General features: G+C 44.6%; 1 protein-coding gene and 2 non-coding genes across 4 annotated transcripts; all 3 read right to left on the bottom strand.

The window, feature by feature from the left end:
* Window positions 1–270: 270 nt before the first annotated feature.
* Window positions 271–14,257, bottom strand: rpl27a (ribosomal protein L27a). Of its 2 annotated transcripts, none has more exons than XM_072466488.1 (5): window positions 14,152–14,257; window positions 11,854–11,917; window positions 11,690–11,765; window positions 5,583–5,757; window positions 271–441 (listed from the first exon to the last, which is right to left on the bottom strand). In XM_072466488.1, the coding sequence occupies exons 1-5, from the start codon at window positions 14,152–14,154 to the stop codon at window positions 313–315; spliced, it is 447 nt and encodes a 148-aa protein (XP_072322589.1). In that variant the 5' UTR covers window positions 14,155–14,257; the 3' UTR covers window positions 271–312. The 2 variants fall into 2 exon arrangements, with proteins under 2 accessions (XP_072322589.1, XP_072322590.1); XM_072466489.1 differs by lacking the exon at window positions 14,152–14,257 and adding an exon at window positions 13,463–13,484.
* On the bottom strand, window positions 3,434–3,565 carry LOC140384964 (small nucleolar RNA SNORA3/SNORA45 family). Its single transcript, XR_011933247.1, has one exon. It is a non-coding gene; the product is annotated as a small nucleolar RNA SNORA3/SNORA45 family (small nucleolar RNA).
* On the bottom strand, window positions 6,532–6,660 carry LOC140384965 (small nucleolar RNA SNORA3/SNORA45 family). Its single transcript, XR_011933248.1, has one exon. It is a non-coding gene; the product is annotated as a small nucleolar RNA SNORA3/SNORA45 family (small nucleolar RNA).
* Window positions 14,258–14,388: the final 131 nt, after the last annotated feature.

Raw genomic sequence — 14,388 nt, 5'->3', positions numbered from 1 at the left:
TCACTTGTACTCTTAAGACTTTTTGAACAGTACTTTATCTGGCACCAATCCCAGACCTGGCTGGTGAGTGACCCTCATTGTATTTGAAGCCAAACCATCATTCATTTTGTATTAACTTGAGAGTTTTGGATGACCTCAATGTTTATGGAAGGTACAACTGAAAGATGGCCAGACCTTCCTTAGTCAAATCTGGAAGTATCAAAGACCAGTAGAGTTATAGCATATATCACCCTCTGGAATAAATACTTTGAACATTTAAAAACGGCACAGTTAAAAGTGACAGAATTTTATTTGTACACTCAATTATAAAATTTATGCCATCAATACACAGGCTCCACCAACTTCCTTGATCTTCTCTTCAGCTTTCCTGCTGAAGAACTTTGCCTTGACGATGACTGGCTGCTTTGGCAGTCTTCCTTTGCCCAGGACTTTATAGTAACCCTAAGGAGAACAACAATTATTGACTTTTCAATTTCTATGCCAAGACCAAACTGGATTCATCTTTTAAAAAAAAAAATCTGGAGTCTTGTATTTTTTTAAAAAGTCAAAAGGTGCCAAAACCTCAATTAAAATAATTACCCCAATTGTCACAGATCAGCAAGAAGCTTGAATTATTAAAGTCAATTCCTGCACAAATCTACAAGTAGGAATGAAGGACATTTATGGGTAGGAAGGTGCACCATACTTGGAATGTCATGGGGGCTTTTCAGAAGCCATTATGGCTACCACACAAGAGCCAGCAAAGCATTGTCAGAGACCATTCGTAACAAAACCTAAAAAATAGCAAGGGGATAAAAATGCTTCAAACATCAAACTTTACTGATATCATTAAGGTTCTATTCATCTGCAAGAAACTGGATAAGATTATAATATCTACAAAAGGCAGTGAATCACTTAAAATTAGCTTGCTCAACATTACTCTGAAGTAGAGCTGGCATTAACCTGGCCCATCAAAAGCCACTGCACAGGAATTACTTTTTAATTAGAAACCAGCATTTGTTGGGCAGTCCATAGATTGATAGCTGCTTAGCTCATCTCTTGAGGGGCAGGTGGAGGGGAAGAGAAGAGGGAGTTATGGTGACTGGAGGGAAAGGACTGGAAGATTTTAGAATGATCAAGTGATCAGATTTCAAAACAGCATTGCCAATTGCTAGTTTGGCAAAGATAGCTGCAAGACAGTCAAAAAGAGAATGATTACTTGGGCAAAGTAATTATGCCAAAGAATGTGAACTCCCCAAACAGCAAAGCTGACAAAATGAACAGGTATCAATGCGATGGGCATTCCAGTGTAAAGGGGCCTAAACAAATAAACTTTGATGTTAAACTCACCTATGAATTTTTTGTCTGTATTAATGCAGTATGATACTCCTGCAAAAGGTATAAATAAAACTGAAATGGACTATACTCAGGTTCAAATAGTTATCAGAGGCACGATTCTCCGGCCCCCACCAGGTCGGAGAATCGCCGGGGGCTGGCATGAATCCCACCCCCACCGTGTCCCGAATTCTCCGCCACCAGATGCGGTGGGGGCGGGAATCACGCCGCGCCAGTCGGCGGGCCCATCCCGCGATTCTCCGGTCTGCGATGGGCCGAAGTCCCGCCGCTGTCAGCCGGCGTGGATGGAACCATCTTTCGAATGGCGGAACAAGGCAGCGCGGGCAGGCGCCGGTATCCTGTTTGGGGCGGGGGTGGCGCATCTGGCCCGGGGGGGGGGTCCCCACGGTGGCCTGGCCTGCGATCGGGGCCCACTGATCCGCGGCGGGCCTGTGCCATGGGGGGCACTCTTTTCCTTCCGCCTTCACCATGGTCTTCACTATGGCGGAGGCAGAAGAAATCCCCTCCACTGCACACGTGCGGGGATGCCGTGAGTGGCCGCTGACGCTCCCGCGCATGCGTCGCAAGGCAAAGTCATTTCCGCGCCAGCTGGCGGGGCGCCAAAGGCCTTTCCCGCCAGGGCAGAAATCACTCCGGCACGGGCCTAGCCCCTCAAGATGCGGAGAATTCCGCACCTTTGGGGTGGCGCGATGCCGGACTGATTCACACCGTTTTTGGCCCCAGTCGGTGGACATCATGCAGATTGCGGAGAATCCCGCCCCAGATCTATGCCAAGTAATGACTCAACTTTCATAACAAATCGGCCATACTATTAACAATGGGAGCAGGGTCACTAGATCAACTACACCAACCACATTAGCCCATTGGAATAGCTGGTGTACAAGTCTGGGTATGTTAATTGGTCAACTAATTTCCTCAATGTTCCTTTAAACCATGCAGCTGAACAGCAATCCAGAATATACCATGCAAAACAAAAAAAAAAAAAAAAAAAAAAAAACAGGCTGTACTTCGGAAAGCTAGCCAAAATGCTGTTCCTGCCCTCAAAAGCACCAGAAACCCAGGAGCGAGATAAAAGGAGTTCACCATTTACTACCCAGTTGCTCAAAACCATGCAGGCCAAGAGACTGGTTGACCAGTGACCCCGAGCTTAATATCTATCCTTCCACCACACTCACTATGAACTACCTGCAAGATGCACTTGGAAGCCCATGTAGCAACAAGATCTTGGAAACACCAAGTTCTCAGAGGCACGTACGATACCACAATTCAAACAACACTTCTGGGCCAAAATCCTGAAATTTCTTAGTCGGCACCTGCACAAGGATGCCAGCAGATTATGGTTCACCACCAACTTCGATGCAACTACCAACGTTGCTTTGCCAATGCACACCCAGGAAAACAAGATGAAAAAGGTATCCATCCTTTCAGCTTACAAAGATTTGAATTTAGAAACTCTCACATTGGTCTACCACCACAGATGGCAAATTGAAATTGCAGACAGCTTAGATATACAAACAACAATGATTAAAAAGGTGCATTTAAGCATGCTGAATTTAATACAAAGTGCAAAGGACTGCACAAAATAAACCAGTACATAGTCCATGAAAATAACCATGGATAAAGTTGAAAGAGACCTAGGAATATTAAAGTATGTCACTGCACATGCCAATCCAATGGAGAGCAGCAATGCTTGAACCACACAAAACACAATGAAAACCTGTGCATCCTTCAAGCCAGGCTCTAACCAACAGGATATATTGATCCTAATCATTAAAAGGGAAGAATTGAGCCAAAATGCCTGGCAGAGAAAGGAGACACCCGAGGAAGAGGGAAAATATGTAGAAAGCTAAACAGTAGGAGAATGAATATGTAGCTCAGATTATTAAATGGTAAATTTAGGACCAATAATAGGCTTGACAAAAAAAAAGTTAAATAAACAAAGCACCTCAGACATAGAGCAATGGAGATGAAAGCTCCAAGAGCGATTTTAAAACAATTTGATGTTGCAACAGGACGATTTGGTGGTGGTGGGGGTGAAATTATAGCACATCACGACACCAATGGCATATAAAATTATTGATTACCTTGCAAAGTAAAACAATGTTACTAATTGTGTGACTGACTGGGCTATAAAGGAGCTACAGCCAGTGAATAAAATCAGTAGTTACTCTTCGAAAACTATAGCACATCAAGACAATAGAAAATGTAAGGATGTGACTCTAGTCTCGAATCCCAAATGGACTACTAAACTCTATTCTAACAAAGTCTACATTGCCAATAACTTTACTATACTGTAAAATACACTTGCATAGATCCAGCTTCCAAGCACCAGACTTAATTACTTTTGCCCTTTTGATTGGACATTATAGGAAAGAGGGACAAAGAAAACGGCAGACCTCCAGTTTGCTACCAACCATGCAAATTACTGGAATCGAAGACACGGCTGTGCACTTAAGGCTGATCAAAAACCAGTATCGATTCATTAGCAGTCTGATCAATCTCTTTTTTTAAAAAAGCAGTCTGAGCATGTCACTTTCACAAAGCATTTGATAAGGTGACCACCACATGCATCATATGAATTGGCAGCAACAATGTGATATGAAAGCCAGGATAATGGCTTCATTATCTCTAGCAGGACATGAGAAGTGATGGTTGGTCCTAGGTGGTGTGCACTTTTGACCAAATGTGAAAGACATGAATGAAGGAATAAGAGTTCCATATTAAAGGTTTACATTTGACAAAGTTAAGGATGGTAAATCAGGGACAAACAACGGCAATAAGGTCTGAAAATTGTGACAAGGAATAATGTAATTGTTGCATTTATGATCTGTTGTGATATACAAATACTTCTTGATCAAATTGGTAGGATTATTAAACTTTGGGCGGAAACACTCAGATCTCTCTCTGTTGACCTTATTACCATCAAGACTGGACTAATGCATGTGCAAAATCACAAGTGAGACCTCAGCATTCAATACAATTAGTGCATGCAACACAGGAGAAAATCCAATTGCAGCAGTGCTTCACAAACTATTTTGTAATGGAATGGGCAACAAATGCTGGCATTGCCAGTAACATTCACATTCCATGAATGAAACAGTTTTTATTTTAAAGTACCCAATTCATTTTTTTCAATTAAGGGGCAATTTAGCATGTCCAATTCACCTACCCTGCACACCTTTGTGTTGTGGGGCGAGACCCATGTACACACGGAAAATGTGTAAACTCCACACGGACAGTAATCTGGGAATGAACCCGGGCACTCTGCAGCAGTGCTACCACTGCACCACCTTGCTGCCCCATGAATGAAACAAATAAATTCAATTTCAGCAAAAACAAATAGCAATAAAGAAACAGTCAGTATATAATGGCTGTATTACAGAACATAAACTCAATTAGGTTTCAGTCACTCTCCATATTCCCTGGTGACAGAAAATGCAGGGCAATTCCTCTCCTCCGCCCCACTTATCTCACTCAGTAATTTGCCCATTCCAGCATCCTTATACCATGCTTCCCAGAGGTCCAACAGGCACCTGCATGGCCACTGAGTGAAAATCAATGCTGATGTAATGCAACCAGCTAAGACTCTGGCTTTGCAACCCCCCCTCCCCACTGCCTCTCAAACCCTGTGGCTCCATCAGCAGAGTGCACCCTCCCGATGCACCTGGATCTCGGCTGACGAGAGAGAGTGGCAGCAGATGTTGAAAAATAATTTATGGGCAGAATTCCATAAATCAATCAGAAATTTTGCATCCTTAAAAGCAGTCTTTTGCAACTGGCTATTCCCATCCAAGGAGTTATACAGTGCAAGATTCTACATTTAATCTGTCAAAGACAAATTAGTAACAGCACAGGAGCATCAGAATTTGTGTCTAAGCATGTAAAAGTGACAGGAAAGAACGTTGTACTTTACCTTAACGGGGTGGTGCTGCATGGCGGGGGTTGGAATTCAAATGAAGCAGCAAGATCTGCTGTAGAGCCCCAGACAAAACCCTTTGAGAACTAAACCATAGTAAAATGGTATTTGCTTTGATGAGGCCCAATGCAGACCTATTCAAAAAGTTTTAATAGCGCTGTGTTAAAATTGTGAGTTGAATAAATATAACTCGTGCTAGTTTCAGTCTCTCTGGATCAACTAGGAGTTATGATCTACTAACTGCACACTACCCACTCAATTGGCAAGCTCAGATGTTTCATATTTTAATCCTATCTGCAGACCACGGAAACTCCTGCACTGTAACACTTACAGCATGCACAACATCAATAACAGGTGCTGGTCCTTCAGGTTTCTTGCCATAGTTCAATCTGGTCTGTTCACTGACCAGCGTCCACAGCTTATCCAGATTTATGGTCGGACAGAACAACTGATTCTTCTTTAGATGGTAATGTCTCATACCAACTTTTCCAAAGTAACCCGGGTGACTGAAAAAGAGAATGGTTTAGAAACAAATTTATTGAATATGAACTACAAACATGACTAGAACTCAACGGAACATGGTTCCTCATTACTTGATATTAGAGTCTCCCAATTTCCTCCCGTAGGTTTAGTGGCAGCAATGCTATTGAAATCATCTCAAATGTGCAACAGGATTTATTCCTTCATTGCCATGAGAACATTGAAAATACAGTGCAGGAGGCCATTTGGCCCATCAAGTCTGTACCAACCCACTTAAGCCCTCACTTCCACCCTATCCCCATAACCCAATAACCCCTCCTAACCTTTTTGGACACTAGGGGCAATTTAAGCATGGCCAATCCACCTAATCTGCACATCTTTGGACTGTGGGAGGAAACCAGAGCACCCAGAGGAAACCTACGCAGACACGGGAGAATGTGCAGACTCCGCACAGTGACCCAGCGGGGAATAGAACCTGGGAGCCTGGCACTGTGAAGCCACAGTGCAAACCACTGTACTACCGTGCTGCCCACTTGCAGAACACTAAAGTCAGGTGAGTTAAGGCCCAAGGTCAGACAGTTTTGAGGGGAATACCATAAAAATGGAGACAGGCAAGTACAAGGCTTTTGCCACGTTTCAGTTAATTGTACCAGTTAGTAGGGATACCGTAAACCAGCCATTTACACTGGTTGACAAGGCATATTTACATCACATTTAATAGGAAATTCAAGAAAATTGTCTAATGCAGTCATGAAAAGCCTGACAACCATGTCACGTTGCAACAGTTATACCATTTTATAAAATGTCACTAACTTGGTGACTGACTGCTACAAGAAACTCCAGCCAGTGAATAAATGTAGTATTCATTCTTCGAGAACTATAGCACATCAGAACAACGGAAAATGTCAGGATGTGACTCTAGTCTCGTTATTTTGTGAATTTTGAACAAAGAGGATAGAAGCAATCTCACAACCTTTCATTGGAGGAATAGAAACAGAAAATGCTGGAAGCACTCAGCGGGTCTTGCAGCATGTGTGGAGAGAAAATTATTCAGAATTGAAACATCAACAGCTTCTCCACAGACGTTGCCAGATCTTCAGTTTTTATTTCATAAAAACAGAAAATAGCGAGGCGGCCATTTGGCCCCTTGAGCCGGCTCCACTATTCACCAATCACCCAACTCAGTAACCTGTTCCCACCACGCGCCCCCTCCCCCCAGTAAAAAAAATCCGTTGGTCACTTCAGCCCCAAGAGCTATTGGCAACACCTTTATGAAAACATACAATGTTTTGGCCTCTACCGCTTTCTGTAGTAGCAAATTCTACAAGCACACCACTATCTGGGTAAAGACATTTCTCCTCATCTGGATTCCCCTGCCTTCATTTAGCAGGGGCTGTTTAGCACAGGGCCCCGGAAAAAGGCTTCTAGGGGTCATGGTTCCAAGTTCACGAGCACTACTCCAGAGATCATAGAATTTACAGTGCAGGAGGCCATTCGGTCCATTGAGTCTGCACCGGCGCTTGGAAAGAGCACCCTACCCAAGATCAACACCTCCACCCTATCCCCATAACCCAGTAGCCCTACCCAACACTAAGGACAATTTTGGACACGAAGGGCTAAATCGCTGGCTTTGAAAGCAGACCAAGGCAGACCAGCAGCACGGTTCAATTCCTGTAACAGCCTCCCAGAACAGGCGCCGGAATGTGGCGACTAGGGGCTTTTCACAGTAACTTCATTTGAAGCCTACTTGTGACAATAAGCGATTTATTTCATTTCATCTACCCTGTTTGGTCCCAAGGTTTCTATGTCGACACCCCCCTCATTCGTCTGAACTTCAGTGAATAAAATCCTAAATGATTCAACCTCTCCTCATAAGTCAGTCTCGCCACCCCAGAAATCAGTCTGATAAATCTTCTCTGCACTCCCCCGATAGCAAGATCAGACAAGGAGACCAAAATTACAAACAATATTCCAGGTGTGGCCTAACCAAGGCCCTGCATAACTGCTGCAAGACATCTCTGCTCCTGTACTTCAATCCTCTTGCTATGAAGGTCAACATGCCATTTGCCTTCTTTATTACCTGCTGCACTTTGCAAGCTTACTTCACCCAGGTCTCATTGCACATTCCCCTCTCAATCTATAGCCAGATAATAATCTGCCTTCCTGCTTTTGCTAGCAAAGTGGATAACCTCACATTTATCCACATTATACTGCATCTGCCATGCATTTCCCACTCAGCTTGTCCAAAACTCACACTGAAGCATCTGTGCATCCTCCTCAGTTTGCCCTCCCACCCAGCTTTGTGTCATCAGCAAATTTGGAGATATTCCATTTAGTTCTCTCTAGCTGGAGTCCAAGCATTAATTCCTGCAACATCCCACGAGTCACTGGATGACATTAGGAAAAAGACCCATTTATTTCTTCTTTGTTTCCTGGCTGCCAACCAGATTACTATCCATCTCAATACACCATCCTGAATCCCATGTGTTAATTTTACATACAAATCTCTTCTGTGGGACCTTCTGAAAATCCAAATAAACCACATCCACTGGCCCATCCTAGTCAACTCTACCTAGTTACATCCTCAAATAATTCCAGCAGATTTACCAAGCATGATTTCCCCTTCATAAACGCATGCTGACTCGGTCTGATCCTGACATTGTTTTCCCAAGTACTCTGCAATTAAATATTTTATAATGGACTCTCGCATTTTTTCCACTGCTGACATCAGGCTGACTGGTCTCCAAGTTTTCTCTCTACATCCCTTTTCAAATATTGGATTACATTCCCTCCAATCTGTAGGAACTATTCTAGAGTCTGTCGTATCTTGGAAGGTAACCACTAATGCATCCACTGCAGGTTGATAACCACTAATGCATCCACTACAGGTTGAGCACCCCTTATCTGAAAAGCTGTGAAATACACTTCCCAGCGCCGGTGTGATGTCACGAGTGGGGAATCCCACTAAGACTCTGGGATGGTTCACAGGCGATGCGCAGGACCCAACACCCTGCAGATGGTTACAAGCCCGAGGTGGTGCTTACCAAAACCAGTGCATTGAATCACATTACTCAGCGATTAGTGCTGAAAATGTTTTGTGGCAAATACTTCGCCCCTTGAAAATTATATTCCGAAATCCGATACACACTCGACCACAGGCACTTCGGACAAGGGATGCGCAACTTAGGCCACATCCTTAAAACTGAAACGGTGGCCAAACCGTAGCTTATGAGGGAAATTAGAGATCCAAGGAAGTCATATAAATTGGCCAGAAAAAACTGCAGACCTAAGGATTGGGACCAGTTTAAATTTCTCCCTTCAATCCCGATTTCTCCAACACAAGTACTACTTCAGTTTCTCCCTCTCACTAAACCACAAGTTCCCTAACATTTCTGGTATGTTATTTGTGTCCTTTTGTGAAGGCCGAGCCAAAGTATGTATTTAGTTGGTCAGCCATTTCTTTGCTCGGTTATCGATTTCTCTTGTTTCTGACTGCAAGGGTCCATTTGCCTTCACCAATCATTTTCTCTCTAAATACCTATAGAAGTACTTTTACAATCAGTTTATGTTCCCCGCAATATTACTCTCACTATTTTCCCCTTAACATCAATCCATTGACTTCCTTTGCTGAATTCTAGTTGGTCCCAATCTTCAGGTCGGTTTTTTTTTTCTAGCCAATTTGCCTCTTCCTTGGATCTAAACTATGTCCATCTTTTTCATTTTTGCGCCAGACAGGAATGAACAACGGTTGCAGTTCACCCATGCCCTTCTGAATGTTTGCCATTGCCTATCCTCCCTCCAAGTAACATTCCCCAATCAACTCGTGCCTCATACCATCATAGTTTCCTTCATTTAGATTTAAGACCCTAGCCTCAGAATCAACACACTTCACTCCCCATCTTGATGAAGAATTCGATCATATTATGGTTGCTCATCCCCAAGGGGCCTTGGGCAAGTATCCTTTCCATTACACAGTCTAGGATGGCCTGTTCTCTACTTGGTTCCTCAACGTATTGGTCCAGAAAACCATCCTGAATACTCCAGGAACTACTCTTCCTCTTCTATGGTATTGTTACTATTTGATTCGCCCAATCTATATGCAGATTAAAGTCACCCATAATTACAGATGTTCCTTTATCACATGCATCTCAAATTTCCTGCTTAATGCCATCCCAACATCACTAGTTTGGGGGTCTATTTACAACCCCCATATCTTTGCCCCTTGGTGTTTCTCAGCTCTACCCTTCATTTCCTCTTCAACCAGCAATGCAACCCGACTGCCTTTTGCTTTTTGTCGGTCCTTACTTAATACAGAATACCCCTGGATGTTCAATTCCCATCCCTGGCCAGCTTGCAACCATGTCTCCATAATCCCAACTATATTGTTTGTAGCCATTTGCATCTTTCTGCATGAATAATTCATCCACTTTATTGCGAGTGCTCCACACATTAAGGCCTTTCTCATCTTGTTAACATTCCTTGTGCCATTCATGATATTTCATTGTGGCCGTTTGATTCTCATCCTTGATCTCTCATCTATCATTTCTCTTATTCCCTTTTCTTTTGTTCTCTTCAGCGTTCCCCCTCCTGACTCATTGCATAGGTTCCAATACTCTTGCCCCAACCACTATAGCAAATACTCCCCCCCCAAGATGTCAGTTGCGGCGCTGCCCAGGTATAACCTTTCCAGTTTGTACTGGCTCCACCTCCCCCAGAACTGGTCCCAACACCCCAGGAATCTGACCACCCTCCCAATCTCTTCAACCACGCATTAATCTGATTTTTCCTGTGATTTCTGCTCTGACTCGCACGTGGCACTGGTAGTAATCAGAGGTCCTACTTTTCAACTTACTTCCCAATTCCCTATATTTTGCTTTTCGGAACTCATCCCCTTTTTGTAAAGCCCATGTGATTTATATTAAGTGTGCACCACAACCACTGCCTGTTCACCCTCCCCCTCCAGAATGGCTTGCTCGGAGATATCCTTGATCCAAGCACCTGGACTCCATCTTCCAGCCAAAGAAATAATTCCCATTACAATTGAATCCCCTATTAAATATTGCATTCCTACTTTCTACACCTCATGTGCCTCAGAGCCAACCTAGTGGTGCAACGAATTTGGCTATTGCTACTTTGAGAGGCTATTCCCCAATAGTATCCAAAGTGGTCCATCCATTTTGCAGGTGAATGGCCCAAGAGATTCCTGCACTCCTTTCCTGTCTGGAGGTGTGACTACCTCTGAAGGCATGCTATCCACAATACTCCCACCTCATGGATGTGCCATAGTGTCCCTACACACTGCTCCGGCTCCAAAATCCAGGAGCTGCAGTTGGAGACATTCCTGCACACGTGCTGGTCCCTTGCACTGGAAACGATCCCAGATTTCCACATGGATCATGATAAGCAAACCATGGCTTAGAGCTCTCCTGCCAGGACATACCCCATTTAATTAAGCCTTCTAGAAGATACCAATGGTACTAGGGCCCTTCTTCCCTGGCCCTCGCTGCTCCAGAGTATAGCCCTTACAAGCTGTAGACCCCAAAATATGGGTCTTGCAAGCTTCAAGCGATAAAAGTAGTAAATACCTACTCGACCGTACTCACCCAATCAGCGGCTTGCACTTGCCCCATGACACTTTTAAATTCTGCCGTTACCCAAGGAGCTCCAAACTAGCATTCCACTCAGTTTCGCTCTGCTTATGTCTTGCGCTTTTTCACGCTCACACCCCCAGCTTATGTGGTATTTTGCTTTTACATCACAGGACTCATTTCACCACCCATTATAAAGGTACTAGCATAATTTTTCATAGCTTCAAAACAGTTGAATAAATGCTCAGATCCTCCCAGAATCGTTCAAATTTCACCTGTATTCTGCATTGACCTCCTAGCTTCAGCTTTGCACATGGTGCAAGATCACAATTACACATATGGATCAAAATAAATTTAGTAAAATACGTACTATTTATCAAAGTTGATTCTGTGATGATGCATCCCACCAGCATTGCCACGACCACCAGGATGCTTCCTGTGTTTGCCTTTAAAATGAAAAAAAAAAAAAATCATGTTTCCTAGTATTTTGAACACTAAAAGAAAGAAAGACTTGAGACTGAATTAACTACTCACCAATACGGCCATGACCGTGGCTAACGTGTCCTCTCAGCTTCCTGGTTTTTCTCAATCTGGACGGCTAAAATAATTAAGACCACCCATTCAATTACTTGTCCACAACTGACCGATTATTTCATCATCGCACCCGGAGTAAGTTTACAGGCAAAGGCACGTTACCACAAAAACCATACCCACTTCAATTTTGCAGATTACAGTAAACAGATTAAACTGTTAACACATCTGCACTTAATTTCCATGGCTTATTTATGTAGATACACTTTGAGGCATGGTTCTATAGAACTGCAATTTGAGGGGGTATAAAGACACTTTTTAAAAAACAGGGTCATCAAAGAACAGGGACTGGATTCACCACACCCCGACACCGAAATAGTGTTCACCGTGCCAGGTCCCTGAGGGAGACGGTATCCTGGCGGCCGTTGGGGAACGCCACGTAGGCGTACTTTGGGTTTACGTGGAGCAGGTGCACCCTTTCCACCAATGGATCCGCCTTGTGGAGCCGCACATGTTTACGGAGAAGCATGGTTCCCGGAGAATCCACTGTGCCGCCGGTGTTTCAATTCTCTGCCTCCTGAAAAACAGTGTACGCTAGGAGTACGGCGCGCCAATTATCCACCGCCTCAGGCCATTGCCCGAGGCCCGCCCCGCGATGCCCCGTCCCCGACCGGCCGGATTCCCGACTGCTTGGGACTCTCATGGTTCCAGCCGTTCAGGAACCTCACGAATCGGCTGCAGGCTCAGTACAGGGCCGCCACAGTTGGGAGGGCCAATTGGCGGGCAGGGGGGCTTCAGGGCTGGCAGTCCGGCACCCTCGAGCAACCAAGGGGGGGTGCACCACTTTTCCTGGCGTAAAAGACCACTGTTTTCACGCCGGTGTGGGGCTCTCCAAAACAGAAAATCCAGCCCCAGATTTTACCCTAAAGTCAAACTCAGACCAAACTGGTAGCTATAGCAAAACTAACTGCATCAAACCCAGGATAAACTACAGTTGTACAAGCAACCAAAAGTCAAGTTTCTCCAGTAGTATTCATTGCATCCAAGGCACCAAATTTGTGGCCAACCTGTTTTCAGTCTTGTTCCTTTGCATACTAGCCCACATTTTCAATCAACAGTCAGAGATAAAAACTAGAATTCCACACCTTCCAACTACTCTAGGGGACCTGCAACGGTGGAACTCATTGTGCCGGGTGTATTGTAAACCTGGGCACACAACAGAAAACCAAATTAGTCAAGGTTTTAAATGATACACAGGGTTGTAGTGCAAGCCTGTTAAACATTCAACCTCGAGTTTTATCCAGGTTTCATCCCTATACTTTAATTTGACCTTGATTTCTCCTCCCATTTTTGTGGCTCTGCTTAGCATCTGGAAAAGTCACTCACGAAGACAATTAAGCATGCACCCAAGTATGCCCCTCAATGAAATCTCAAACTGCAACCCTTAAATTAGTGATTAACCCAGTGTTCCAGACCTCAACATCCTTTAAGAACACTTATTTTCACCATATTACTTCAAACAGTTTTAGCAAATCAACTCACTAACAATTAAGAGGACTGGCTGCCAGCATGCAACACTTGCATTACAGCCCAAACGCGAACAATTGCTTACCATTGATACAGCCAACTCCAGTCAATGCAATTATTTAAATGTAACATCCCAGTTTGCTAGAAGTTCCAGTAACATTCCTCACTGAGGAGTTTGGAAACGTCACAAACCCCACAAATTGTATAAACAACCAGATTAGTATCCCACTCTCAACTAAGTTCAACAGTTCGCTTACTCACTGGCGTTTTCACAACGACAAGCAACTGGACATGTATAGGGTGGAAGCTGAATGAGTGAGACTCGCAGGACTCTGGGTAAGAAACGTAACCCCAAGAACTCTGAACTCGGCCCAGGATCTGGGAGAGAAGAACCGGCTGCGCTAGGAGACTCAGCACGTGGCTGCTCCCTGCGACCCCCCTCCCCCAAACCGCCAATTTACCACCGCCCCCAATTAAAGCGGGCCACAATCGACTGGACAAATCTACACTACAGCAAAAAAGGCCACAGCCATTGCACTCATCGTCCGACGCTGAGCCTCTACTCACTAGGCCCCAAATGCATCGCTGCGGAAGGATCGTCCATCCGGACAAACGCTAGCTGCACCTCGGCAAAAATCGCTGCCCGCGCTGCTGACGAAAAACGCCGCGGCCACTGAGGAGCAGGAATTGTTTGCTTTAAGATGGATCGCAGTGACCGATGCCTTTGGATTCTAATCGCTTCAGAACACGACAACCCTCCCCGGCATTACCTACCATCTTGGCTTGATGACGCAAAGAGGGAGGCCGAGGGCGAAGTCTCGCGACTTTATTCGAGATTCGGGAGGGGTCCCCGGAGCGCGCCTGCTCAGTAACGGACCGGGTTTGACCGTCTCCTCGTGCACCTGCGCAGTAGCAATCCTACCTTGCCGACCCTGCTCCCTGCCTTAAAGCGCCTGCGCAGTAACCGTCTCCTCTGTGGACCCGACTCCCTGCGTTAAAGCGCCTGCGCAT

This window comes from Scyliorhinus torazame, chromosome 10, assembly GCF_047496885.1.
Source record: "Scyliorhinus torazame isolate Kashiwa2021f chromosome 10, sScyTor2.1, whole genome shotgun sequence".
In the NCBI taxonomy this organism is placed as follows: domain Eukaryota; kingdom Metazoa; phylum Chordata; class Chondrichthyes; order Carcharhiniformes; family Scyliorhinidae; genus Scyliorhinus; species Scyliorhinus torazame.
This window is presented reverse-complemented; position numbering and strand designations above follow the sequence as displayed.

What these genes read in the sequence shown, in the direction of transcription:
- rpl27a (XM_072466488.1), bottom strand. An exon ending in CCACGGTCATGGCCGTATTG is followed by an intron (nt 11,766 to 11,853) that starts GTGAGTAGTTAA and finishes TTCATTTTAAAG; the next exon opens with GCAAACACAGGAAGCATCCT. An exon ending in TTATTGATGTTGTGCATGCT is followed by an intron (nt 442 to 5,582) that starts GTAAGTGTTACA and finishes TGTTCTCCTTAG; the next exon opens with GGTTACTATAAAGTCCTGGG.